This window comes from Mesoplodon densirostris, chromosome 2, assembly GCF_025265405.1.
Source record: "Mesoplodon densirostris isolate mMesDen1 chromosome 2, mMesDen1 primary haplotype, whole genome shotgun sequence".
NCBI classification, from domain to species: domain Eukaryota; kingdom Metazoa; phylum Chordata; class Mammalia; order Artiodactyla; family Ziphiidae; genus Mesoplodon; species Mesoplodon densirostris.
Window position 1 is genome coordinate 110,313,614 of NC_082662.1, and position 25,310 is coordinate 110,338,923.

The 25,310-nt window shown below is 41.9% G+C and overlaps 1 protein-coding gene across 2 annotated transcripts in view; it reads right to left on the reverse strand.

Annotated features, from left to right (window-relative positions):
- Positions 1 to 1,555: 1,555 nt before the first annotated feature.
- The window catches only part of LOC132482065 (myomegalin-like), a 28,668-nt gene continuing 4,913 nt past the window's right edge, over positions 1,556 to 25,310 (reverse strand). Inside the window, exons 2-7 of one of the 2 annotated variants that reach the window (XM_060087094.1) lie at positions 10,532 to 10,764; positions 9,148 to 9,199; positions 8,126 to 8,313; positions 4,285 to 4,518; positions 2,899 to 3,030; positions 1,556 to 1,647 (exon numbers count right to left, since the gene is read on the reverse strand). In XM_060087094.1, the coding sequence (XP_059943077.1) occupies positions 1,556 to 1,647; positions 2,899 to 3,030; positions 4,285 to 4,518; positions 8,126 to 8,313; positions 9,148 to 9,199; positions 10,532 to 10,764 (931 nt within the window). Of the gene's footprint in view, positions 1,648 to 2,898; positions 3,031 to 4,284; positions 4,519 to 8,125; positions 8,314 to 8,443; positions 8,517 to 9,147; positions 9,203 to 10,531; positions 10,765 to 25,310 lie in introns of those variants that run through there. The other variant, XR_009530867.1, reaches the window with a different exon arrangement.

Sequence of the window (25,310 nt, forward strand, 5' to 3'; positions counted from 1 at the left end):
TGGGAGGTTGACGGGGGTTGAAGAGAGCTATTGAGGTGATGTGAGTGCCTTTGTGATAACCTACTGAGAAAGGTAGCATCCAGTAAAGACAAGCACATAAAAACTATGCAATAGAACTATTTAAAAGACCAGGCCGTGAATATCGATTAAAGAATCATAGAGGGGCTTCCCTGGTGGCGCAGTGGTTGAGAGTCCGCCTGCCGATGCAGGGGACACGGGTTCGTGCCCCAGTGTGGGAAGATCCCACATGCCGCGGAGCGACTAAGCCCGTGAGCCATGGCCGCTGAGCCTGCGCGTCCAGAGCCTGTGCTCCGCAATGGGAGAGGCCACAACAGTGAGAGGCCCGCGTACCAGATTGTGCCTTAGGCATCTAGCTCAGCAAGCTCTCCTTTCAAGGATTCACTCTCAGACATTCTTCATGAGGAAACACCTACTCTGGTCTTGAATACTTCCAAGGACAGACAGCTCTCTCCACTATGAGGCACGTTACTTCTGTCATTGGACAGTTCTAGTTGGTAGAAATGGCTCTCATCATCAAGTCCACCTTGGCCTTCACGTCACTTTCACCCACTGGTGTTCATTCTGCCCTCTAACTCCATAGTCTAATTTCATCTCCACATGGCAGCTGTTCCAACATTTGATGATACTGTATTCAGAATCTTTTCTTCTCATGTACCTTTTTTCATGAAATACTCTGTCATCCTCTGAAAACTAGCAAGACTATGTCTCTTAGTTGGCAACTAGAAGTTCTCTTAAGACCGAGTTATGCCACGACCAATATAGAGCACACGGGCCTAAATTTTATCCTTGACTCAGCTCTCTGGGCATCCTTCTGACCTGCTAAGTTATTAATATGGCTTAACTTGTTCTTGGTGAACCCATTCTGCTTATCAGTGTCCATCTTTTCTATGTGCTTACACGTCATCTAATTAATACCAATCGATTCTTAGTTTGAAAAAGATCAAAATAAAATTTACACTTCTATATATATTGAAATATATTATTTCTACCATTCTGAAAATTGGACAACTGCTATTTTCCAGGCTTGAGGCAACTCTGATCTTCGTGACTTTGAGAAGCAGCTTCTGTCATTCTGTTGAAGGGAGTGCACCCGGGTCTGGTAAATGGTCTTCATTATAAACGTTCAGATTTTATCCAACTATATTTTCACGTGATAGTTTTTCTGTTCTTTCCAAGAATGTAATGGGGGTCAAGGAGTCCCACGGCCCCACTCTTAATAGCTCCAACCTTTTCCCAGCATTGGCCTTTCTGGTCTAGTTCTCTGAAATAGAGATAGCTAATAGAGAAAATGTATATTTTCCTTTAACCTTTGCTATGGATTTCAGGCCATTCTGGGTTTTATTCTTTCCTGCCCAAATTTTACTTTTTATAGACACTCGATAAATATGTATAAACAATTTTTAAGTAATAATTTATTAACTTGATCCAGTTATTTAAAGGTAATGTCTGATGCCTCCAAGTTTATATCCACGAATGCTGTTGGATAGGGCTGGAAAATCTGGAGAACATATCTCTAGACCCTCCTGTTGTCACGTCACAAGATGTCCTTACCAGAGCCAGAATAGTGACTCTCAGTGTATGAATGAGGGGTTGCAAGGGGGACATCTGGAGCTGGCTGTGCAGTGCCTGGGGAGGGAGAGACAGAGCTGCAATGAAGTCTGGAGGGACTTAGGGAACTCTCTTCACTGACTGCTCCAAACAGAAACTGACATCCTTTCCCCTCCTCATTCACACTCAGCTGGAAATGGGAAAGGGAGAGAAAGAGACACCAAGCTGGTGTTCAGTTCACAGCCAGTGACCCTCTGGTTATCTGCAAAGATGGGAGAAGGGATTTATACATGAAATGTGAATTTCTCAGTGCTATTCACACCTAGAGCTTGTGAGTCTAGGGACTTGTAGGTGGGATCTCATAAGAAGCAGCCTTATCTAGATTGGGCTGTGTGGGTCTGGGCATTTTTTACTCTCCACCCTCTTTTCTTTGATTCTGAAGCAGAGTATTTCTGTGGAAAGGAGGAATATGGAAGTGAGCTGAAAACTCCAGCTGGCTTCCCTGAAGGCCCTTTTCTTGTTGTAGAGCTGAGGCATGGACTCTGGGTTCTAACCATGGAAACCAAAGGTGGATACTGTCTCAGGGAATAAAAACAACCCAGTCAAGTCACACATTTGGGTAACAGATCCTTTCAAAGATATAGTTCCTTGCATTCACCAAAGTTTCAGCCCTAGCCAAACAGAAAACCTGGGAGCCTCATGCACTGGGACAATAGTATGATGTGGCTGAGTCCATGACGGGCCACACATTCATGTCAGTGGCTGCAGTTGTAGAACAGGGTCTTTCCCCCTAATTGGCTGCTGCTGTGATGTTGTAGGGGCTCTGGTCACCTTTTTTCTGATCCTGACAAGGGAGAAGGAATGTGGAAGTACTGGTCTTCCAGCAAAAACATCTGGGTGGCAAGTGTGGAAATATGGGCCACTTGCATGGGGCGGGGAGTGGCAGGTGCTATCCAGGGCATGTGGTAGTAACATGAAGGTGGGATGTGGTCCTCCCTCTGCTGAAGTGGGCACCATGGAAGCCTTGGCTCTATCATTTGACAATCAGGCCACAAGCCCAGGGGCAGCACCAGGTAGTATAGGGAGTCACAAGAATGGGCATCACATCAGACAGCCCTGAGGATGAAAACTAGCCCTGCCTGGGGCAAGCCACTTGGGGTCAGTATTTGTAAAGTAGGGACAATAGTGCCTGTCCTGCTTCCCTCTCTGGGCTGACTGTGAGGAAGAGTGGAGTACTGCACACCAATGTGTTTTATAATTGCTAACCTATATGCCCTCTTGAGACTCCTAGATGTGGACAGAACCAGGAGGTTTGGGTGACTTTCTTACTTTTTCCTTGGTGAGCATTGCTGAGCACATATTCCAGCCTCTCCCGCAGGTGGTCATTGATGAATATGGATTCCTCCAGGCGCTGGCACAGGTTCTGGATCTCAACAAGATTCTTTTCCAGCAGGTTGGCCCCTGTTGCATACCACCAAGACATGGGAGAGGTAGGAAATGGGGAAAGCTGTCACTCATGGGCAGGTGGGGGGTTCTGCCCAGGGTCTCCCTGCAAGATCCCTGCCCATATTTATACCTCCGTCAACTTCCTCCTCACACCTGGGCACCCAGGAAACACCAGGCAACTTCGTTTAAAGAGCTCCTGGGCTCTCAATCACAAGATAGCCCTGTGTTAGGAACTCCACAAGGCCTCCTCCCAGATAGAAGCTGAGTACACCTGAGGGAGATGGACACCGGGCTGGCGAACAAGGGTGAGAAGCCGCTGAAGTCCTCTAGGCAGGACTGGCCTGACGATGAGAAAGCACGTCTACTTCCTTAGGCAGCAATCCAGAGGGCCTCCCTCTCTACCTCAGTCCTCTCTTACCCTATGATCCATGACTGAACAACCTTTAACATCCACTCACTGATAGAAAGACTAAGGTAAGTGGAGATGAAATTAGATCAGGCTGTGAATAATGAGTGACACTGAGTGTTTTCCTTTGGTGAGAAGTGACAAGGAAGAGCCTGGGGAGGTATCAGGACCTGAAGGAGGAGTGAGAGAAAGGAACACCTTCAAGGAGAGAAAAAGATGCACAAAGGAAAGGGTAGAAAGACCAAAATTAGCTTCATCCACCAGGACATCTTGCTTAGGGCCAGGTTTTTCTCTGAGAATTTCAAATGTTGTATTGTTACACTGTGAATCCCAGAAACTGAGCTGCTTCAAGGCATTCCTCTACACAGCTGCACCCCTAGCCACTGGGTGCCAGGATGCCTGGCTCCAAACCCAATGGCAAAGTTTGAGAGGCAGGACTGGCTTAGAGTTGTATACAAAGTGTGTGTGTGTGTGTGTGTGTGTGTGTGTGTGTGTGTGCCTATAGAAATAGTTTCCCATCCTGCAATAGCTCTTGACCTAAGGAAGACCTACCTTCCTCATGGAAGGGAACACACAAATGTGAGGCGACTCATCCTCCCTACAGAGTGCCTCAGAGTGCCTTCCTTTACTGTCCTGCCCAGAGTGAGTCCCTAGGTAGGGGAAATGGGAGAGGCACGTAGAAAGGACCAACACTGAGCTGGGACTTCATTCTCTGGCTGACCCACGGGATATTGCCTTTCATCTTCTCACCCATTTCTGTGAGCCAGGGTCTAACAGAGGAACAAAAAACCATCTGGCCAGGAAAGGAATGTATCATTCCTGTCAATGGGCTCTATTTCACCAACTGCTCCTTTGTATTTTACCAGAGGGCTTGGAGTTGGGCTGGTATAAAGAGGAGAAGGAGGATAGGTTCCCAGATGCATTCATCTTCTGAGGCCTCATCTCGTCCCATGGGCCACTGCGGCCATGAAGCCCAGGGTCTGGTGTCCCACTCAGTTGTGTGGTGTCGCTCAAAGGATAGAAGGGCTGAGCAGACATGGCTTCTGAATGGTTGCTGGGCAATGAACCTGAATCAGCAGGAGTGGCTGCGCTGACATCTGTCCAGAAAGGAATATGAGTGAGAAACAAACAGAGAAGTCAGAAATGAAGTGTTTTAAAAATAATTATACTGGGTTGAATAGTATCCTCCAAAAATTCATGTCTACCTGGAACCTCAGACTGTGACCTTTATGGATATAATTACTTAAGATGAGATGATACTGGATTAGGGTGGACCCTGAATCCAACATGACTGATACACAGGGGAGAAGACCACATGCCAGTGGAAGGCAGAAATGGGAGTGATGCATCTTCAAGGCAAAGGATGCTTCCCGCAACCACCAGAAGTCAGGGAGAGGCAAGGAAAAGGGAGCATGGCCTGTTGATGCCTTGATTTCAGACTCCTAGCCTCCAGAACTGTGAGAGAACAAATTGCTGTTGTTTTTAGCATACAGTTTGTGATATTCTGTTACAGCAGCCTTAGAAAACTAATGCAGTAATTCGTGGAATGAAGACTAAGGTGGATATATCAGTGACCCCCAGCCTAGTGCTGAATTCAGCTAAAAACTCATTTCTCAAGGACCATAAATTTCACCCCAAGGTTACTGGCATTCCTGGCCTATGATATCAAGAAGTAGTTGTTAGATGTAGTGTCTGAGGGTCACAGTGCACACACAGGAAAAGTACAGGGGCCCCTCTCCTAGCTCCCTCTATGATCCCCAAAATGCTGGAATTGCCAATTGTATAAGTCATGAGACTCAGGAGATGAAGCAATTTGCTGGCCTGTGAACAGGTGATCCACTCACCAACAGTCTATGCTCTTGTCAGCAACAGAGCAGCTAGTCCTTCCTGAGGTTGTTCTGTATTGGGATTGTTGGAAGAGGATGAAGAAGGGAAAATTGTCTCTACTTCTGGTGGATGAACAGAAAACCTAGATAGGGTTGCTCCCTCCTGGTGGCCCCCACTCCTCCTGCCTCAGCTTACTCTGGACACCTTCTGAGGCTGAGGGAGTGTCTGAGGAAAGCAAGTGGTGAGTTGCATCCCACCCAGAATGGCTCATGAGACTGTAAAAATAATTCTTTTTTTTTTTTTTTGCGGTACGCGGCCCTCTCACTGTTGTAGCCTCTCCCATTGCGGAGCACAGGCTCCGGACGCGCAGGCTCAGCGGCCATGGCTCACGGGCCCAGCCGCTCCGCGGCATGTGGGATCTTCCCGGACCAGGGCATGAACCCATGTCCCCTGCATCGGCAGGCGGACTCTCAACCGCTGCGCCACCAGGGAAGCCCAAAAATAATTCTTAAATATAGCTGATTGTCTGGCTCCCGTCCAAAGAATGACCTGGGTATTTCTGCATGGGGGATTGTAGAACCAAACAATATATGGTATCTTACAGCTCAATGATCCTATGAGAACGTCATCATGTCCTTTGCTGGCTCCCTTTAGAAGAAAACCTGGCTAGGTGGCAGGGCCATAATTGAGAGAAAAGTTCAAGCGTCGCCCCTTTCAAGGATTATTACCAAGGTCCACAGAGTAGTTGGGTTTCTCCTCTAAGCAGGGAGGAGTGAAGTCCTATTTCCCTCAAGCAAGCCAAGTTCCTCTAGGGAACTGCCTACTTAAGTCAGTATCCTTCCCCAGTTTACATAATACCAGATGTAATTAACATCACAGTGAAATAAAGAGTAAAGCCTTCAGTTCAAAGCCTCACATAAAGTAGGAACTCAATCAAAATGTGATTCCCAACCCCTTTCAAAGCCCCTTTATCCCCTCCCCAGAAAATCAACTTACTCTCAGCTAAGAGTGCAGGAGGGTTCAAGTCTGTCAGTTAACAGTGATCAGCGTTTCCTTGTCCCATTCTCCCCTGGCCACACAACACAGGGAGCGTGCCCTTCACGGCATGTGGAAGGCAGCAGAGAAGAGCCTCCTGTGAGAGGAATTCAGCCTCACGGTGAAGCTGCCACATCTGCCACACACCATTTGTTAACTACCCTAGAAATTTTGACCCCAAAAGCAAAGGAGTAGTGATAAGCCATTGCCCCTCTGAGAAAATAATGACTTCAGATGGGAAAAAGAAGGGCTTCAGTCTCCCTTAGAAAAGATAGGAATAACAGAAAATAAGGCCGATACTTTCTGAGAGTGCCACTCTAGCGGCCACATTTTAAATGTGGCCATTCTTACAAGTAGTGGCAGGAATTGAAGGTAAGGAGAAGGTGTATTTGCCTTTCTCCTGCTGTCCCTCAGGGCAGCGCTGAGGTGGAACCAAGTGCCTATGGGCAACTGAGTCCAAGGATGCACTCAAAACTCCCATTGGCCCTTGGATGATGTCACATACATATCAAGGGCACCCCATTCATTTATAAATTCATGGGTGGAAGTGCAATGTGTCTAGGGTCTTGTCTCCTTTGCAGAGGCTAGGCCTTTGTGTGGGGCATAGGGGCAGAAAGAGTGGAATGGGGAAAACCTTCGCTCCAGAAGCCTAGAGAAAGAGGTGTGCAACGGAGTGACTCCCTCCCTGCTTGGTCCCTGAATGCTCAGGCTGCAGTTCAGTGGACAGCCTAAGCTTTAGGGTCAGGCAGGCTAACAGTGAATGTTACCCCAAGCTGGGCTGTCTTCGGTAAGTTCCCTTACTTCACCAAGACTCAGTGTCCTTAGCTGTGCTGTAAAATCAGAATACCAGCACCAACTTAAGAGGATTGCTGTCCTGATTAAATGAAGCAACATATGTGTAGTGGTCAATAATACAAGCATAATAGGTGCTCAATAAAGGCGTACTTCCTGTCTTCCCTTGGCTGCTATACTCGTGAGGAAACATTATGCTGCTTTGCTTCTCAGGGTAAAATGAGAAACAGGAATAGTACCAGGTCAAAACCCATTATGGCTTATTCATACCTAAAATAGTCAGTTCAGATAAAAAAAAAAAAAAGCAAAAAACCCCCAGATATAGCCAGGGATTAAGGATGGTTTCCTGGTCCCTGGTTGTTCACACCAGAATCTGACTCATGCAGTTGCCTAAAAATTCAAATGCTTTTCTCAGGAGGGAAAATAAAGAGAAGGCTTAGCAGGAGAAAATGAAGATTTGATTTTAAACTTACTCTCCTCCTCCTATCTCTAGCAAGGCTGCCTAAGAGCCCTCCTTGGGGAATTCTGGAGAGGGGCATGCTGGTGATGGATTCAGCCAGTCCCAGTTACTGATGGTTTAGAGGATATTACAGCTGAATTATTAGAATGATGAGTGGGATCTGTAAATCCACAAATGATAAAGAATATTTAGTGGTGAATAGAAAATAGGAACTGTGGCTGTTTACCCAAAAGAGTCCAAGATCAGAGGCCCAATGTTAATGATATTTGCATCCATAGTCTGAAACATGACGTGACTGTGTTGCAGTGATGAGGAGCATTTGTCCCCTCCCGTTCCCAATTCATGACCCCTCCCCTCAAGTCCAATACCATGTATGTGCCTGATGGGGTCTGGTGGCTGACGCCGTGGGGGACTAGGAATGGAGAAAAGCTATCTGACACCCTTAGGGCCTGTGCTTGGCACTGAGTCCCAGACCTGTGCTCAACCAGGTGCATCACAGTGGATCTGCAGGGTCTGGCTGCCAAGATGCCTCCCCTTGGCCTAGACAAATAAGCAAGCACCCAGAAACTGTAGGCTCTCTGGATGCTTACTGGCCACATCCACTGCAGGGCGCACTTCCTGCTCATCACACAGCGGAGAGGTGCTGTTAGGGGAGCGATGGGCAGCGGACTGGGCATGGCTGCTGGAGCAGGTCTGGGGCCTAGTCTGGGGCCGGGCATCCTGCTTGGTCTCTAGGACTTCTGTCATTTTACCCTTTTTCTGCAACTCCCTTAAGATACTAGGGGGTAAGAAAGACAGAAGGAAAAGTGAAAGTCACCCAAACACCACAGCTGTATTGACCTGAGGGCTCACAGGAGAGGCCCCAGGAGTCAAGGAGACTGTTCCTTTAGGGAAGAAGCCAAACAATCCATTTCCATTTGGGGGTAGAGAGTTGGGAGGCAGGAGAAAACAACAGTGTCCAGTGCCTTGGCCACAAACATCCTGAGAAAGAGAGAAGACCCGTCAGGCTCTTTAACACTTAACAGTTCCTTCATAAGACACCCACAGGCCCATAAGATTTCAACATACTCTGTGACATAATCCACTGAATAGTATTTAAAACTGCTTCCTGAGGCAATGTTGCCTTCTGGGTGTCTTGTAGTTTCTAGACCCCCTTCCCTAAGTATAGTTATACACAGTATAAATCTATCTATGTCATATTTATAGTATAAATCTTTTTTCTTTCAAAGAAAATTTGTAGCCATTTAACATCTGCCAGCACTCGTTGGGTCACGCCTGAAGATATCAGGTATAATCTCACTCCAGTTTTTAAAGATCTAGGGGAAATCAGAGGTGATCCCTGGGAGACTCCTAAGACTGGAGAGTTAGGCTAGAGCAGCTCTATATTACTAAATTAGTGAATTAATTCGAGACTTGGAACCAAAAGAAAAATAAATTTAAAAAATAGGAAATGAGACCACTTTGTCGCTAAGGATACATAATCGTGTAATGGTATAATCAGCTGTTTGGTTTTTACAGAGGATGAGAGCTCCTGCTCCTTTGATCTTCTGGCCTTTGCTCTGGATCCTTTACCAGATTATATCTTTCATAGCCCCTGAAAATTTGGACTTACCTGAGGTTCCGCAGCACCTGCTCTCTTTGATTCTTCTTACTTATACAGTCATCTGAAAAGCAAAATAAAAAAAGGACCAGTCATAATTTAAACAGTTCTCATTTACCAAATACAAACACACACTGGGTTCTCTCTCTGGGATCAGAGACACATAGCTGCTTGACTCTCAAGTCCAGGATACTCTGAATTGTCTCAGGAGACACTGGGTTGAGTCTTTAGAGAACTTATCTGGCAGACTTTCCTGAACCCACCATGAAGATCATCATCTCTACTCGCTCTGCCCTGAGTCAGAGTAAAAAGCTGAAAATGTCTCTCTTCCCACAGATCATGGGATACTTGTCCAGCTGGCCTCTGGACCACCCCGGCCAGAGCCTCCAAGTCCTGCCACAAGACTGGTTCCCAGTCCCGTGTCTGTGTGTCCCATCACAGCTTTCATGCAGAACCTACTTCTGCCTCTGTAGAGGTGACAGACATCCTTGTCCCACCTCTGCATCTGCCACCAGGAGCCTGCACAGTGGCCTCAAGCCTGCTCTTACTATGTGCCCTCAGGCTTCCAGGCAATATTCTATGTAAAAGGCTCCTGAAATAAATATTCCACAAAAGGTACTTATACACAGAGCGCCTAAATCATTCCCAAATCAGCATGATTCTTTTATCATTCTTTTGAAGTACTCTGATTAATATTGTTTATTTGATCCTAAGAACAATCATGCAAACTTTAGGGGCTGGTATCATTTGACCTAATTTTTTAGATGAGGAAACAGATATCAAAAGGAATATGAGGGCTTCTCTGGTGGCGCAGTGGCTGAGGGTCCGCCTGCCGATGCAGGGGACACAGGTTCGTGCCCTGGTCCGGGAGGATCCCACGTGCCGCGGAGCGGCTGGGCCCGTGATCCATGGCCACTGAGTCTGCGCGTCCGGAGCCTGTGCTCCGCAACGGGAGAGGCCACAACAGTGAGAAGCCCGTGTAATGCAAAAAAAAAAAAAAAAAAACAAGGAATATGAATATGTCCAGAACTAGTAATGATCACATACAGGCTAGAGCAAGAGTCTTTAGATTCCTAGTTTAGGGCTCTTTTCACAACAACCAGCTGCCCCTACTACACCTCTCTTTCTGCCAATTAGTTTCAGATAAATGCTGTCCCCCCACTGATACCTCCTGCCATAGCAGCCATATTCCATAAGAGATGGAAGCATCATGGCATCCTCAACCCTGTGTGCCACTCTGTTGCTCCTAACCAGCCAGTCCTGACTCTGGCCCCAAGATGGTGATTACAAAGCAGGACCCCAGATTGAAAAGTCACTCGTGGATGAGTGTGGGCCTGTGTGAGCATAGGTCCTTGGGAGGGACTAAAGGCCCTCCTGAGGCCTGGGGCCAGATTACCTGTGATGAATTTGCTGGCAAGGCTCTCTGCCAGCTGGCTGCCCTTGGCCAGCTGCTCACGGAAATGCTGCTCCATGTAGCAGTCAATCTTATTACTGCTGAGGAGCTCCTCAAAGGTCTTCACTGTCTTCTTGACATGTTGGATGAGAAGGGAAGAGACAGCCCTCCCAATCCTCATCTTTTCCCGCAGGTGGGTCAACTCTCGAGCCTGATCCTGGATCAAGGAATATTTCCTAAGGTGGGAAAGAAACAGTAAGGGTGGAAAGGGGTGACTGATAGATTATGGAGCTTCAGCAGAAGGTGCTTTGAGAATTTCACCGAAAGAGCCTCTACGCTGAACTCTAGCACGTGTTTAGTGACCGGAATGTGGCAGAGAATGATGGAAGGAAAACAAAAGAGTTTCTCTGTGTAAAAGACCCCTTCTAAGATCATCTTTTCCCCTGCCCTATACTTCTGAAAATGGCTTTCTTCTCTAATTCTACTGTAAAATCTGCTCCCAGTCCCTCTCTTCAGTTTATAATCCATTTCAATACAGTAAACAAAGCTAGGTGTTAATTGAAAAGTTGAAAGGAAAATCATTATGTGAGAGAAGAGACCACTTGTCTAGGCAGCAGGATTCTTCTTTCACCAGAATGGACCTATCTGTGTCTTTTCCATAGACAGCCAAGGCTTGATTGGCAAGACATCCTCAAGCCCTTAATTTAATCACTGTATACTACTGCTTCTGTATTCTCCAGTGTAACTGCTACAGTTTTGCCCATAGGGTTCAAAAGAATGATCTGAAAAATATGATCTCCAAAAAATGTTCTGAATTAATTTAGAATCCTATGATATCTTGGCCAATATAACTACTATTTGTTATATAGAAGAGTAGAAGAGAAGGTTTTAGTTTATCTTGTTCCTGAGGGAGGCAAAGTGGTTAGATGAATGAGCAGGAATCAGCAAGCCCAATGCACTCTGTCCTCCCACTGCAAACTTGAGAAGTCACTTTACTACTTTGTGCCTCAGTTTCTTTATCTGCAAAGTGAGAGTCATTTAGCTTCTTTGCCTTTTTAGAAATACGGTCAGGATGAAATTTATTTTAAATGTTGGGATGAGTAGAGCAAAGCCTATAAAGCATTTAACTTATCAAAATGAAGACAGATTATCATTCATTACTTTGGTAATGGTGAGCTTATAAGACCACCTTGACATCCTCTGTGTATCTACAGATGTGCCAGAGCAGAACCAACGGCTTCTGATTTCACCATTTTCTCTTGGAGACCTAGGCAGTGTTGTCTGTATTGTGCCAGCAGGAAGCACAGGTGCTATTTGTTTTCTGAGAAGCGGAAATCTGCCTGAGGCCCAGAGTCGCTGGTCTGGAACAGGCAATCCAGGTGTTGGAAGGAGCCTGAATGGGGATCAGGGCAGGTCAAGTAGCATAAAACCCCCTTTGAAACTTTTAACCCACCCTACACTTTATTCACATTTCTGTCCAACAATTCTCCTGTCATTAAGCAGCTATACTGGTCACTAGGCTAAGAATTCTTTCAGTGCTGGGAGCTTTTTATTCATCTTATGCACACAGGCAAACACAGAGGGGGCTCTCAGTAAACAGTTCTTCAATAATGGAAAAGAGAAGTGCTTGCAAACCTCCACTCATTGCTCCTCAGTGTCCTCTCAGGGAGCCTATGGATTCTCCATTGACGCAGAAAACCCTTCCCTTAAGAAGGACCCTGCACTCACTTGTGCGGAGGTCTGTGAAATGGGATTGTCCTCAGAAATTCATCTCAGTGGGTGACAGCTTCTTAGGAAGAGATGGCCTTGTCCTACACTCTTTTCATCTGGGCTTCCAAAACACCCAGAGGTTAGAACAGTTAGAGTGTTCTGTTGAAGCTATCTATTCATATACTTTTCTTCCCCACCTGTTTGAGTTTCCCCATGGAAGAGATCAGATCTTATTGAGTCCAGGTGCCTAACATGGTATCTAGCAAATGATACATTCAGTAAACATTTATGAGATATTATGTATAAAAGCCTTTCTCAAATGTAATATAAGTACAGAAAAATACTATTATTACTGCTGCTTCAGATGCATTAAGGATTTAAGCACACTGCAAAATCTCAGAAATTCTACTTTGATTCAATATGCAGATGACTTACTTCTGTGTTCCTCATCTAGAGAGAACTCAGAAGTTAATTCAAAATATTTTTTACAACTGGCTTATAAAGGCCATAAGGCCTCGTGAGATACACTTCAGTTTTCACAAGGAAAGGTACATTACCTAGGTCATGATTTATCTGTAAAGGGACACTTTCTGTCTCCAGAAAGAATAAGTACCACCCCCAAGTAACCCAACCTATAACTAAGAACTTAGAGGTTTCCTCAGACCTGCAGGATATTGACAAGCCAGGGTCCCTAACTTTTCCTTGTTAGCTACTCCACTCTGTGTAGGAATTGACTAAAAATAACACTCAAGAATCTCTTCCTTGGGAAACAAAATATGAGAAAGGCTTTACTGAAACTAATGGGCTTTACAAAATCCTCCTGCATTGGGACCCCCACCCCGCCAACTACACTAAACCTTTCATGCTGTTTGTTTAGGAATGTACTAATCAGGCTTTGGAAGTTCTTATGCAAAAAACTGGAGGAAAAAAATAGACCCATAGCCTACAATTGGGTCCAGTGGCCCGGGCATACCCAAATTGTTTAAAGGCAGTAGCTGCAGCCTTTAAATTCCTTTGTGGAATCCTCCTTGAAACGTGTTCAGGGAAGTGAATTAAATTTACAGGTTCCTCATGTCATAGAAAGTTTGCTAAACATTGAGCATACACACCATTTCTTAGCTAGTAGATTAACATGAGATTCTACTTCTGCCTCCTAATCTGAGCATTCTTTGCTGCCGCTCTTTAAACCCTGTTACCTTCCTACGCTTACCTGACAGAGAGAGACTCAACGGTGCTGAATTTGGCTCCCCAAATCTAACTCCTAGATGAGTTTTACAGAAAATCCTATTAGCCAACCCAGATTTAGTACTCTGGGTTGGTGGCTCCTATGCCACAAATTCTGAAGGGGAACATCAATCTGCATATACTGTAACTACTCAACACGAACTGTTAGAAAGAGGAGTCCCTTCCTCAGTTTAATTCAGCTCAACATACAGAACTGTTTACCCTCACTTGAGCCTGTGAATTGGCAAAAGACAAAACTGCAAATATCTACACTGATAGCAGGTATGCCTTCAGAGTAGTCCATGGTTTTGGTATGCTCTGGGAACAGAGAAGATTTTTAAGTCCAGTGATACACCTATAAAAATGGACCTCAGGGCCTCCCTGGTGGCGCAAGTGGTTGAGAGTCTGCCTGCCGATGCAGGGGATACGGGTTCGTGCCCCGGTCTGGGAGGATCCCATATGCCGCGGAGCGGCTGGGCCCGTGAGCCGTGGCCGCTGAGCCTGCGCGTCCGGAGCCTGTGCTCCGCAGCGGGGGAGGCCACAGCAGTGAGAGGCCCGCATACCGCAAAAAAAAAAAAAAAAATGGACCTCAGGTTGCTGACCTCCTCTCTGTACTATTATTGCCCTCACAAGTTGCTGTCATAAAAATTGAGGCTCATACCCACTGATCAGACCCTGAATACCAGGGAAATGTGATGGCTGACTTTCATGCTAAGGCTACTACTCAAGAAATTACTAAGGTACCAAAACTGTAATTTAAATGAACTCCATAAAATGGCACATAGCCATTTTCCCTGAATTTCCACAACCTACCATCCATGGTAGAGCCAAATCAGATTACTTAAGACAATTTGTGTAATAGGCAAAAAGTTGTATCTGATGCTGAAAGATACAAAAGTGTCATGAAGAAGGATGAATATTTAACATAAAAAAGAGGACTTTCGGAGGGCCCAAATGGCTGTCTGGTGCTTCCTGAATCTCTCAAACTACCACTCTTGCAAGCACTTTACGAGACTACCCACAATGGAATTGACAAAATGACTCAAATTATGAAAAAATATTAGTGATATGGTTGTTCTAAATTAGCAAGACAAGTTTATAATCAATGTTTAAACTGTCAATCATATAACATGGGTAAAACCATTAATGTAACTCCAGGGGCTGCTCCCCCACTGTCTGGACCATTTGAATATTTACAATTAAACTTTTTCAATTGTCTCCTTTAGGGGCTATCAATATGTACTTGTAATGGTGTGTCTAGAGGAATAGAAGCTTTCCCATCAGTTGGAAAGCTGATGCCAACATTGTAGTCAAGAAATTATGAGGCAGGACATAATTAAAGTGATGAAGGAGAGAAACCTGCAGCCAAGATTACTCTACCCAGCAAGGATCTCATTCAGATTTGATGGAGAAATTAAAACCTTTACAGACAAGCAAAAGCTGAGAGAGTTCAGCACCACCAAACCAGCTTTACAACAAATGCTAAAGGAACTTCTCTAGGCAAGAAACACAACAGAAGGAATATACCTACAATAACGAACCCAAAGCAATTAAGGAAATGGGAATAGGAACATACATATCAATAATTACCTTAAATGTAAATGGACTAAATGCTCCCACCAAAAGACACAGAGTGGCTGAATGGATACAAAAACAAGACCCATATATATGCTGTCTACAAGAGACCCACTTCAGACCTAAAGACACATACAGATTGAAAGTAAGGGGATGGAAAAAGATATTCCATGCAAATGGAAACCAAAAGAAAGCTGGAGTAGCAATTCTTATATCAGACAAAATAGACTTTAAAATAAAGACTATTAGAAGAGACAAAGAAGGACACTACATAATGATCAAGGGATCGATCCAAGAAGAAGATATAACAATTGTAAATATTTATGCACCCAACATAGGAGCACCTCAATACATAAGGCAAATACTAACAGCCATAAAAGGGGAAATCGACAGTAACACAATCATAGTAGGGGACTTTAACACCCCACTTTCACCAATGGACAGATCGTCCAAAATGAAAATAAATAAGGAAACACAAGCTTTAAATGATACATTAAACAAGATGGACTTAGTTGATATTTATAGGACATTTCATCCAAAAACAACAGAATACACATTTTTCTCAAGTGCTCATGGAACATTCTCCAGGATAGATCATATCTTGGGTCACAAATCAAGCCTTGGTAAATTTAAGAAAATTGAAATTGTATCAAGTATCTTTTCCGACCACAATGCTATGAGACTAGACATCAATTACAGGAAAAGATCTGTAAAAAATACAAACACATGGAGGCTAAACAATACACTACTCAATAACGAAGTGATCACTGAAGAAATCAGAGAGGAAATTTAAAAATACCTAGAAACAAATGACAATGGAGACACGACAACCCAAAACCTATGGGATGCAGCAAAAGCAGTTCTAAGGGGGAAGTTTATAGCAATACAATCCCACCTTAAGAAACAGGAAACATTTCGAGTAAACAACCTGACCCTGCACCTAAAGCAATTAGAGAAAGAAGAACAAAAAACCCCCAAAGCTAGCAGAAGGAAAGAAATCATAAAGATCAGATCAGAAATAAATGAAAAAGAAATGAAGGAAACGATAGCAAAGATCAACCAAACTAAAAGCTGGTTCTTTGAGAAGATAAACAAAATTGATAAACCATTAGCCAGACTCATCAAGAAAAGAAGGGAGAAGACTCAAATCAATAGAATTAGAAATGAAAAAGGAGAAGTAACAACTGACACTGCAGAAATACAAAAGATCATGAGAGATTACTACAAGCAACTCTATGCCAATAAAATGGACAACCTGGAAGAAATGGACAAATTCTTAGAAATGCACAACCTGCCAAGACTGACTCAGGAAGAAATAGAAAATATGAATAGACCAATCACAAGCACTGAAATTGAAACTGTGATTAAAAATCTTCCATCAAACAAAAGCCCAGGACCAGATGGCTTCACAGGCGAATTCTATCAAACATTTAGAGAAGAGCTAACACCCATCCTTCTCAAACTCTTCCAAACAATTTCAGAGGAAGGAACACTCCCAAACTCATTCTACGAGGCCACCATCACCTTGATACCAAAACCAGGCAAGGATGTCACAAAGAAAGAAAACTACAGGCCAATATCACTGATGAACATAGATGCAAAAATCCTCAACAAAATACTAGCAAACAGAATCCAACAGCACATTAAAAGGATCACACACCATGATCAAGTGGGGTTTATTCCAGGAATGCAAGGATTCTTCAATATACGCAAATCAATCAATGTGATACACCATATTAACAAGTTGAAGGAGAAAAACCATATGATCATCTCAATAGATGCAGAGAAAGCTTTCGACAAAATTCAACACCCACTTATGATAAAAACCCTGCAGAAAGTAGGCATAGAGGGATCTTTCCTCAACATAATAAAGGCCATATATGACAAACCCACAGCCAACATTGTCCTCAATGGTGAAAAACTGAAACCATTTCCACTAAGATCAGGAACAAGACAAGGTTGCCCACTCTCACCACTCTTATTCAACCTAGTTTTGGAAGTTTTAGCCACAGCAATCAGAGAAGAAAAGGAAATAAAAGGAATCCAAATCGGAAAAGAAGAAGTAAAGCTGTCATTGTTTGCAGATGACATGATACTATACATAGAGAATCCTAAAGATGCTACCGAAAAACTACTAGAGCTAATCAATGAATTTGGTAAAGTAGCAGGTTACAAAATTAATGTACAGAAATCTCTGGCATTCCTGTACACTAATGATGAAAAATCTGAAAATGAAATCAAGAAAACACTCCCATTTACCATTGCAACAAAAAGAATAAAATATCTAGGAATAAACCTACCTAAGGAGACAAAAGATCTGTATGCAGAAAATTATAAGACACTGATGAAAGAAATTAAAGATGATACAAACAGATGGAGAGATATACCATGCTCCTGGATTGGAAGAATCAATATTGTGAAAATGACTCTACTACCCAAAGCAATCTACAGATTCAATGCAATCCCTATCAAACTACCACTGGCATTTTTCACAGAACTAGAACAAAAAATTTCAAAATTTGTTTGGAAAAACAAAAGACCCCGAATAGCCAAAGCAATCTTGAGAACGAAAAAAGGAGCTGGAGGAATCAGGCTCCCTGACTTCAGACTATACTACAAAGCTACAGTAATTAAGACAGTGTGGTACTGGCATAAAAACAGAAAGATAGATCAGTGGATCAGGATAGAAAGCCCAGAGATAAACCCACGCACATATGGCCAACTTATCTTTGATAAAGGAGGCAGGAATGTACAGTGGAGAAAGGACAGCCTCTTCAATAAGTGGTGCTGGGAAAACTGGACAGGGACATGTAAAAGTATGAGATTAGATCATTCCCTAACACCATACACAAAAATAAGCTCAAAATGGATTAAAGACTTAAATGTAAGGCCAGAAACAATCAAACTCTTAGAGGAAAACATAGGTAGAACACTCTATGACATAAATCACAGCAAGATCCTTTTGGACCCACCTCCTAGAGAAATGGAAATAAAAACAAAGATAAACACATGGGACCTAATGAAACTTCAAAGCTTTTGCACAGCAAAGGAAACCATAAACAAGACCAAAAGACAACCCTCAGAATGGGAGAAAATATTTGCAAATGAAGCGACTGACAAAGGATTAATCTCCAAAATTTATAAACAGCTCATGCAGCTCAATAGCAAAAAAACAAACAACCCAATCCAAAAATGGGCAGAAGACTTAAATAGGCATTTCTCCAAAGAAGATATACAGACTGCCAAGAAACACATGAAAGAATGCTCAACATCATTAATCATTAGAGAAATGCAAATCAAAACTACAATGAGATATCATCTCACACCAGTCAGAATGGCCATCATCAAGAAATCTAGAAACAATAAATGCTGGAGAGGGTGTGGAGAAAAGGGAACACTCTTGCACTGCTGGTGGGAATGTGAATTGGTACAGCCACTATGGAGAACAGTATGGAGGTTCCTTAAAAAACTAAAAATAGAACTACCATATGATCCAGCAATCCCACTACTAGGCATATACCCTGAGAAAACCATAATTCAAAAAGAGACATGTACCAAAATGTTCATTGCAGCTCTATTCACAATAGCCCGGAGCTGGGAACAACCTAAGTGTCCATCATCGGATGAATGGATAAAGAAGATGTGGCACATATATACAATGGAATATTACTCAGCCATAAAAAGAAACGAAACTGAGCTATTTGTAATGAGGTGGATAGACCTAGAGTCTGTCATACAGAGTGAAGTAAGTCAGAAAGAGAAAGACAAATACCGCATGCTAACACATATACATGGAATATAAGAAAAAAAAATGTCATGAAGAACCTAGGGGTAAAACGGGAATAAAGACACAGACCTACTTGAGAATGGACTTGAGGATATGGGGAGGGGGAAGGGTAAGCTGTGACAAAGCGAAAGAGAGGCATGGACATATATACACTACCAAACGTAGGGTAGATAGATAGTGGGAAGCAGCCGCAGAGCACAGGGAGATCAGCTCGGTGCTTTGTGACTGCCTGGAGGGGAGGGATGGGGAGGGTGGGAGGGAGGGAGATGCATGAGGGAGGGGATGTGGGAACAGACGTATATGTATGACTGATTCACTTTGTTATAAAGCAGAAACTAATAAAAAAAATGGAAAAAAAAAAAGAAATTATGAGAAAATGTTTTTCCATTGTGGGGAATCCCAAATGAAATTTCAAATATTAGAGGGACTCACTTTACTAGACAGGTTTTAAAACAACTAACCAAGGTTATTCAAACATTATGGCATTATGATTGTCCCTATCAGCCTCAGTCTTTAGGGAAGTTGAATGTACCAATGGCATTCTAAAATTTAAATTGGCAACACTGACTGAAAACACAGGAATACCTTGGCCTAAAGTGCTACCCTCAGCCCTCATGACAATGAGGTCAACACCTTTTGGGAAACATAAATTAACTCTTGTGAAATCACCACTGGACAACCCAGGCTTTGATAAGAGAACCCCATGCACATCCTGCCCTTGTAAATTCTAATATGACCCAATACTGTAGGGCACTAATACAATATTCAAAAGCTTACAGTCAACAGTTCAAGGAGACTTTCAGAGATCCTTGGTCTGATGAGGACTTTGTATCCCTTACACTGGAACCTGGAGACTAGGTATTCTGGAGGAGACATCAATGAAAAACTCCACTTGAACCTTGATGGAAAGGGGCCTACCAGGTTTTTAAAAAATTTCTCACACAGCAGTTAAATTACAGGATATTGAAACTTGGATCCATGTCTCTCAACTGAAGAGAAGCCTCCCTGCACCACCACCAGACTCTTGAACTTAAAATGAAAGATTTTAAGTTGATTTAAAATGAAAGATTTCCAGGAAAAAAAAAATCTTCCCTCAAAGCAGATGACAACATCAGGTAGACAGCTTACACCCAAGATCACAGAATGTGATTCTGCTGGATTCTCCATTCTCTTCCAGGACTTATTTTTATAACAATTATTGTGATATTGCTATTTTACAAACACAAAACATTCAAACTCATTTTCCTTTTTCTGTTAGGGATTTTCTCTACCCACTAAGGTCCACCATTCAATGCATACCCTCCTTTACTAATCAAAATGATTGTTATGTTATTATTATTTAAGTGTATCCACTTAAATGCTCAGGGAGACTCTCAGTTAATATTAGAACCAGGTTTTACACATACTTGGATGACAGGAAAAATGGCCTTACAGAAAGATTTAGTATCCATCCTTTGGCCATTCAGCTAGTACTGATAGCCAATTAATCTGCCATTGAGAGGAAGCTTCAGAAGCCAAAAGATGGCCTGTAATCACTGTAAACTTCATTGCTGGCAATCTGTCCCTATGCATAGAAAACCTTAATGGTACTGGACTTGATTTAGGACATGTTCTGGACTCACTCTTTAATCGCACCCTTTGGTTTGACTCAGATGATGGAGACTGAACTCCTATATATAATGACACAGATTTTAAAATAGATAATGACAATGAAATCTTTGATTATAGTATTAAGAAAATTACTGAAGCTAAACTCAACCTAGTCTGCAAAACAAGAAAAAATTACATTGGGCTGCATCTTGTAAGTGCCTTTGAAAATCATAAACAAAACTTAAGCTGTTCCCCCAAACTGGCATGAGGTGGCCAGTTTTAACCAAACCTCTATCGTTAGGAAAACTCTAATGCTATAACAAATCATTGTAAATAATAAACAGCCTCTGCATTCTTACTATGTAAGCTATCTTATAACAATATACTTCTGAGCCTCATTCTAACTGTCCGTTTAAGAGTTCCCAGTTCATGAACTGTTTTTATGTGCACAATAAACTCTTACTAATTACTATTTTTAGTGATCCAATAGTTTCAATGTTGTCATTTCTGGATTTTTTACACTCAGTTCCCTCTAACTTTCTCATTCATACGAACTTTGGCTACCCGTTCCCATCCCACCTCCATCATCTCCATCCTTCTTTTTGTTATTCTCTTTTTCCATCTAAGAAGATGCTTCTTCTCCTATCTGCTCTTTCAGCTCTATCTCAGGATATAATATTAGCATAGTGTTCCTTGTAAGAAACACACACACGACACACAGATATACATCAGGGGCCAAGGCCCAGTCTTGGCTGCATTTACTAAGATAACAGACCCTTTAACATCCTAGTCCATCAAGAGGTATAAAATACTAGTTCAGGAAGGGACTTCATCTTATTTTACAGATGAAGACATTGAGGCTCACAAAGAATAAGAAAGATATTTGACATATGTCAAAAATATCTCAAGAAAGCTGAGGGGGGATATATCTGAACCCCCATAATTGGTTGGTGGAAGAGCCATCATTAAAAAGTTTGGCTTCAAACTCCCAACCTAGTATCTTTATCAGTACCATGCATCCTCTTCTTCTGACTTTCAGGGGTCACTGAGATAGAAATAAAGCTAATTCTACTTTTAAGACAAGGCTCTTTTCTGAAACACATTTATTATTCTGGATTCTATAGGTCTGTTATTTACTCTCAGCCAGTTGCCAAATAATAAATAGCACTTATCACAATAACAATTAAAATGTACCTAGGTAATTTTTTTGCATAAAAGCTGCTTTTTTGAAAACATCAATAAAATCAATAAGCCTCTGGCCAGGCTAAATAAGAAAGAGAGAAGACACAAATTACTAATAACAGAAACGAAAGAGAGGGCATCATTATAGATCCCATGGACATTAAAAGGATAATAAAGGAATACTATGAATAACTCTAATCCCACAAATTTGATAACCTAGATGAAATGGGCCAATTTCTTGAAAAACACAATCTGCCAAAACTCATACAAGAAGAAATAGACAATCTGAATAGAACTATATCTATTGAAGACATTGATTCAATAATTAACAACCTTCCAAACAGAAAGCACCAGGCCCAGATGGGTTCACTAGTGAATTCTACCAAATATTTAGGGAAAAAATTATACCAATTCTCCATAGTCTCTTCCAGAAGATAGAAGCAGAGGAGATACTTTCTAACTCATTCTATGAAGCTAACATTACCCTAATATCAAAACCAGACAAAGGCATTATAAGAAAAAAACTACAAACCAATATCTTTCATGAACATATGTGCAAAAATTCTCAGCAAAATATTAGCAAATTGAAGTCAACAATGTATAAAAAGAATTATACAACACACCAAGTGAGATTTATTCCAGGCATGAAAAGCTGGCTCCAACATTTGAAAATCACCTGATGTAATTCATCACATCAATAGGCTAATGAAGAAATATCACATGATCTTATCAATAGATGCAAAAAAAAAGCATCTGACAAAATCCAACACCTATTCATGATTTAAAAAAAAAAACCAACTCCCAGCAAAATAGGAATAAAAAGAAACTTTTTCAACTTGATAAAGAATATCTACAAAAAACATATAACTAACATTACACTTAGTAGTAAGAAACTAGAAGCTTTTCCACTCAGATCAGAAACAAGGTAAGGTTATCCCCTCTCACCACTCCTTTGCAACATCATATTGGAATTCCTAGCTAATGCAATAAGATAGGGAAAAGAAATAAAAAGTTTACAGAATGGAAAGGAAGAAATACAACTGTCTTTGTTTGCAATGACATTATTGTCTATGTAGAAAATCTGAAAGGATCAACCAAAAAACTCTTGGAACTAATAAGTGATTACAGTAAGGTTGCAGAATACAAGGTTAATATACAAAAGTCAGCTTCTTTCCTATATACCAGCAACATACAAATGGAATTTGAAATTGAAACAATACCATTTGCATTAACACCCCCCAAAATGACATATTTAGGTATAAATCTAACAAAATGTGTACAAGACCCATGTGAGGAAAACTACAAACCTCCGAGGAAGGAAATCAAAGAAGAACTAAATAACTGGAGAGATATTTCATATTCATGGATAGGAAAATGCAATATTGTCAAGATGTCAGTTCTTCCCAACTTCATTTAAAGATCCAAGGCAATCACAGTCAAAATCCCAAGCAAGTTACTTTGTGGATATTGGCAAACTGATTCTAAGGTTTACATGGAGAGGCAAAAGAACCAGAAGAGTCAACATAATATTGAAGAAGGGCAAAGTCAGAGGACAGACACTACCAATGTTAAGACTTACTATATACCTATAGTAATCAAGAAAGTGTGGTAGTAGTGAAAGAATAGACAAATCAATAGAACAAAATGGAGAGCCCAGAAACAGACCCACAAAAATATAGTTGACTGATCTTTGACGAAGGAGTAAAGGCAATATAATTGAGAAAACGTAGTCTTTTCAACAAATGGTGCTGAACAATTGGACATCCACATGCAAAGAAAATGAACCCAGATACAGACCTTATACCCTTCACAAAAATTAACTCAAAATAGATCATAGACCTAACTGTAAAACACAAAACTATGAAACTCCTAGAAGATAATGCAACAGAAAATCTAGATGATCTTTTTTTTTTTTCTTATACATATGTTCCCATATCCCCTCCCTTTTGCGTCTCCCTCCCACCCTCCCTATCCCACCCCTCCAGGCAGTCACAAAGAACCGAGCTGATCTCCCTGTGCTATGCGGCTGCTTCCCACTAGCTACCTACCTTATGTTTGGTAGTGTATATATGTCCATGCCGCTCTTTCACTTTGTCACAGCTTACCCTTCCCCCTCCCCATATCCTCAAGTCCATGCTCTAGTAGGTCTGTGTCTTTATTCCTGTCTTACTCCTAGGTTCTTGATGACATTTTTTTTTCTTAAATTCCATATATATGTGTCAGCATACAGTATTTGTCTTTCTCTTTCTGACTTACTTCACTCTGTATGACAGACTCTAGGTCCATCCACCTCATTACAAATAGCTCAATTTCATTTCTTTTTATGGCTGAGTAATATTCCATTGTATATATGTGCCACATCTTCTTTACCCATTCATCCGATGATGGACACTTAGGTTGTTTCCATTTCCGGGCTATTGTAAATAGGGCTGCTATGAACATTTTGGTACATGTCTCTTTTTGAATTATGGTTTTCTCAGGGTATATGCCCAGTAGTGGGATTGCTGGGTCATATGGTAGTTCTATTTGTAGTTTTTTAAGGAACCTCCATACCGTTCTCCATAGTGGCTGTACCAATTCACATTCCCACCAGCAGTGCAAGAGTGTTCCCTTTTTTCCACACCCTCTCCAGCATTTATTGTTTCTAGATTTTTTGATGATGGCCATTCTGACTGGTGTGAGATGATATCTCATTGTAGTTTTGATTTGCATTTCTCTAATGAGTAAAGATGTTGAGCATCCTTTCATGTGTTTGTTGGCTGTCTGTATATCTTCTGTGGAGAAATGTCTATTTAGGTCTTCTGCCCATTTTTGGATTGGGTTGTTTGTTTTTTTGCTATTGAGCTGCATGAGCTGCTTATAAATTTTGGAGATTAATCCTTTGTCAGTTGCTTCATTTGCAAATATTTTCTCCCATTCTGAGGGTTGTCTTTTGGTCTTGTTTATGGTTTCCTTTGCTGTGCAAAAGCTTTGAAGTTTCATTAGGTCCCATGTGTTTATTTTTGTCTTTATTTCCATTTCTCTAGGAGGTGGGTCAAAAAGGATCTTGCTGTGATTTATGTCATAGAGTGTTCTGCCTATGTTTTCCTCTAGGAGTTTGATAGTGTCTGGCCTTACATGTAGGTCTTTAATCCATTTTGAGCTTATTTTTGTGTATGGTGTTAGGGAGTGATCTAATCTCATACTTTTACATGTCCCTGTCCAGTTTTCCCAGCACCACTTATTGAAGAGACTGTCCTTTCTCCACTGTACATTCCTGCCTCCTTTATCAAAGATAAGGTGACCATATGTCCGTGGGTTTATCTCTGGGCTTTCTATCCTGTTCCATTGATCTATCTTTCTGTTTTTGTGCCAGTACCATACTGTCTTGATTACTGTAGCTTTGTAGTATAGTCTGAAGTCAGGGAGCCTGATTCCTCCAGCTCCATTTTTCGTTCTCAAGATTGCTTTGGCTATTCGGGGTCTTTTGTGTTTCCATACAAATTGTGAAATTTTTTGTTCTAGCTCTGTGAAAAATGCCATTGGTAGTTTGATAGGGATTGCATTGAATCTGTAGATTGCTTTGGGTAGTAGAGTCATTTTCACAATGTTGATTCTTCCAATCCAAGAACATGGTACATCTCTCCATCTATTTGTATCATCTTTAATTTCTTTCATCAGTGTCTTATAATTTTCTGCATACAGGTCTTTTGTCTCCTTAGGTAGGTTTATTCC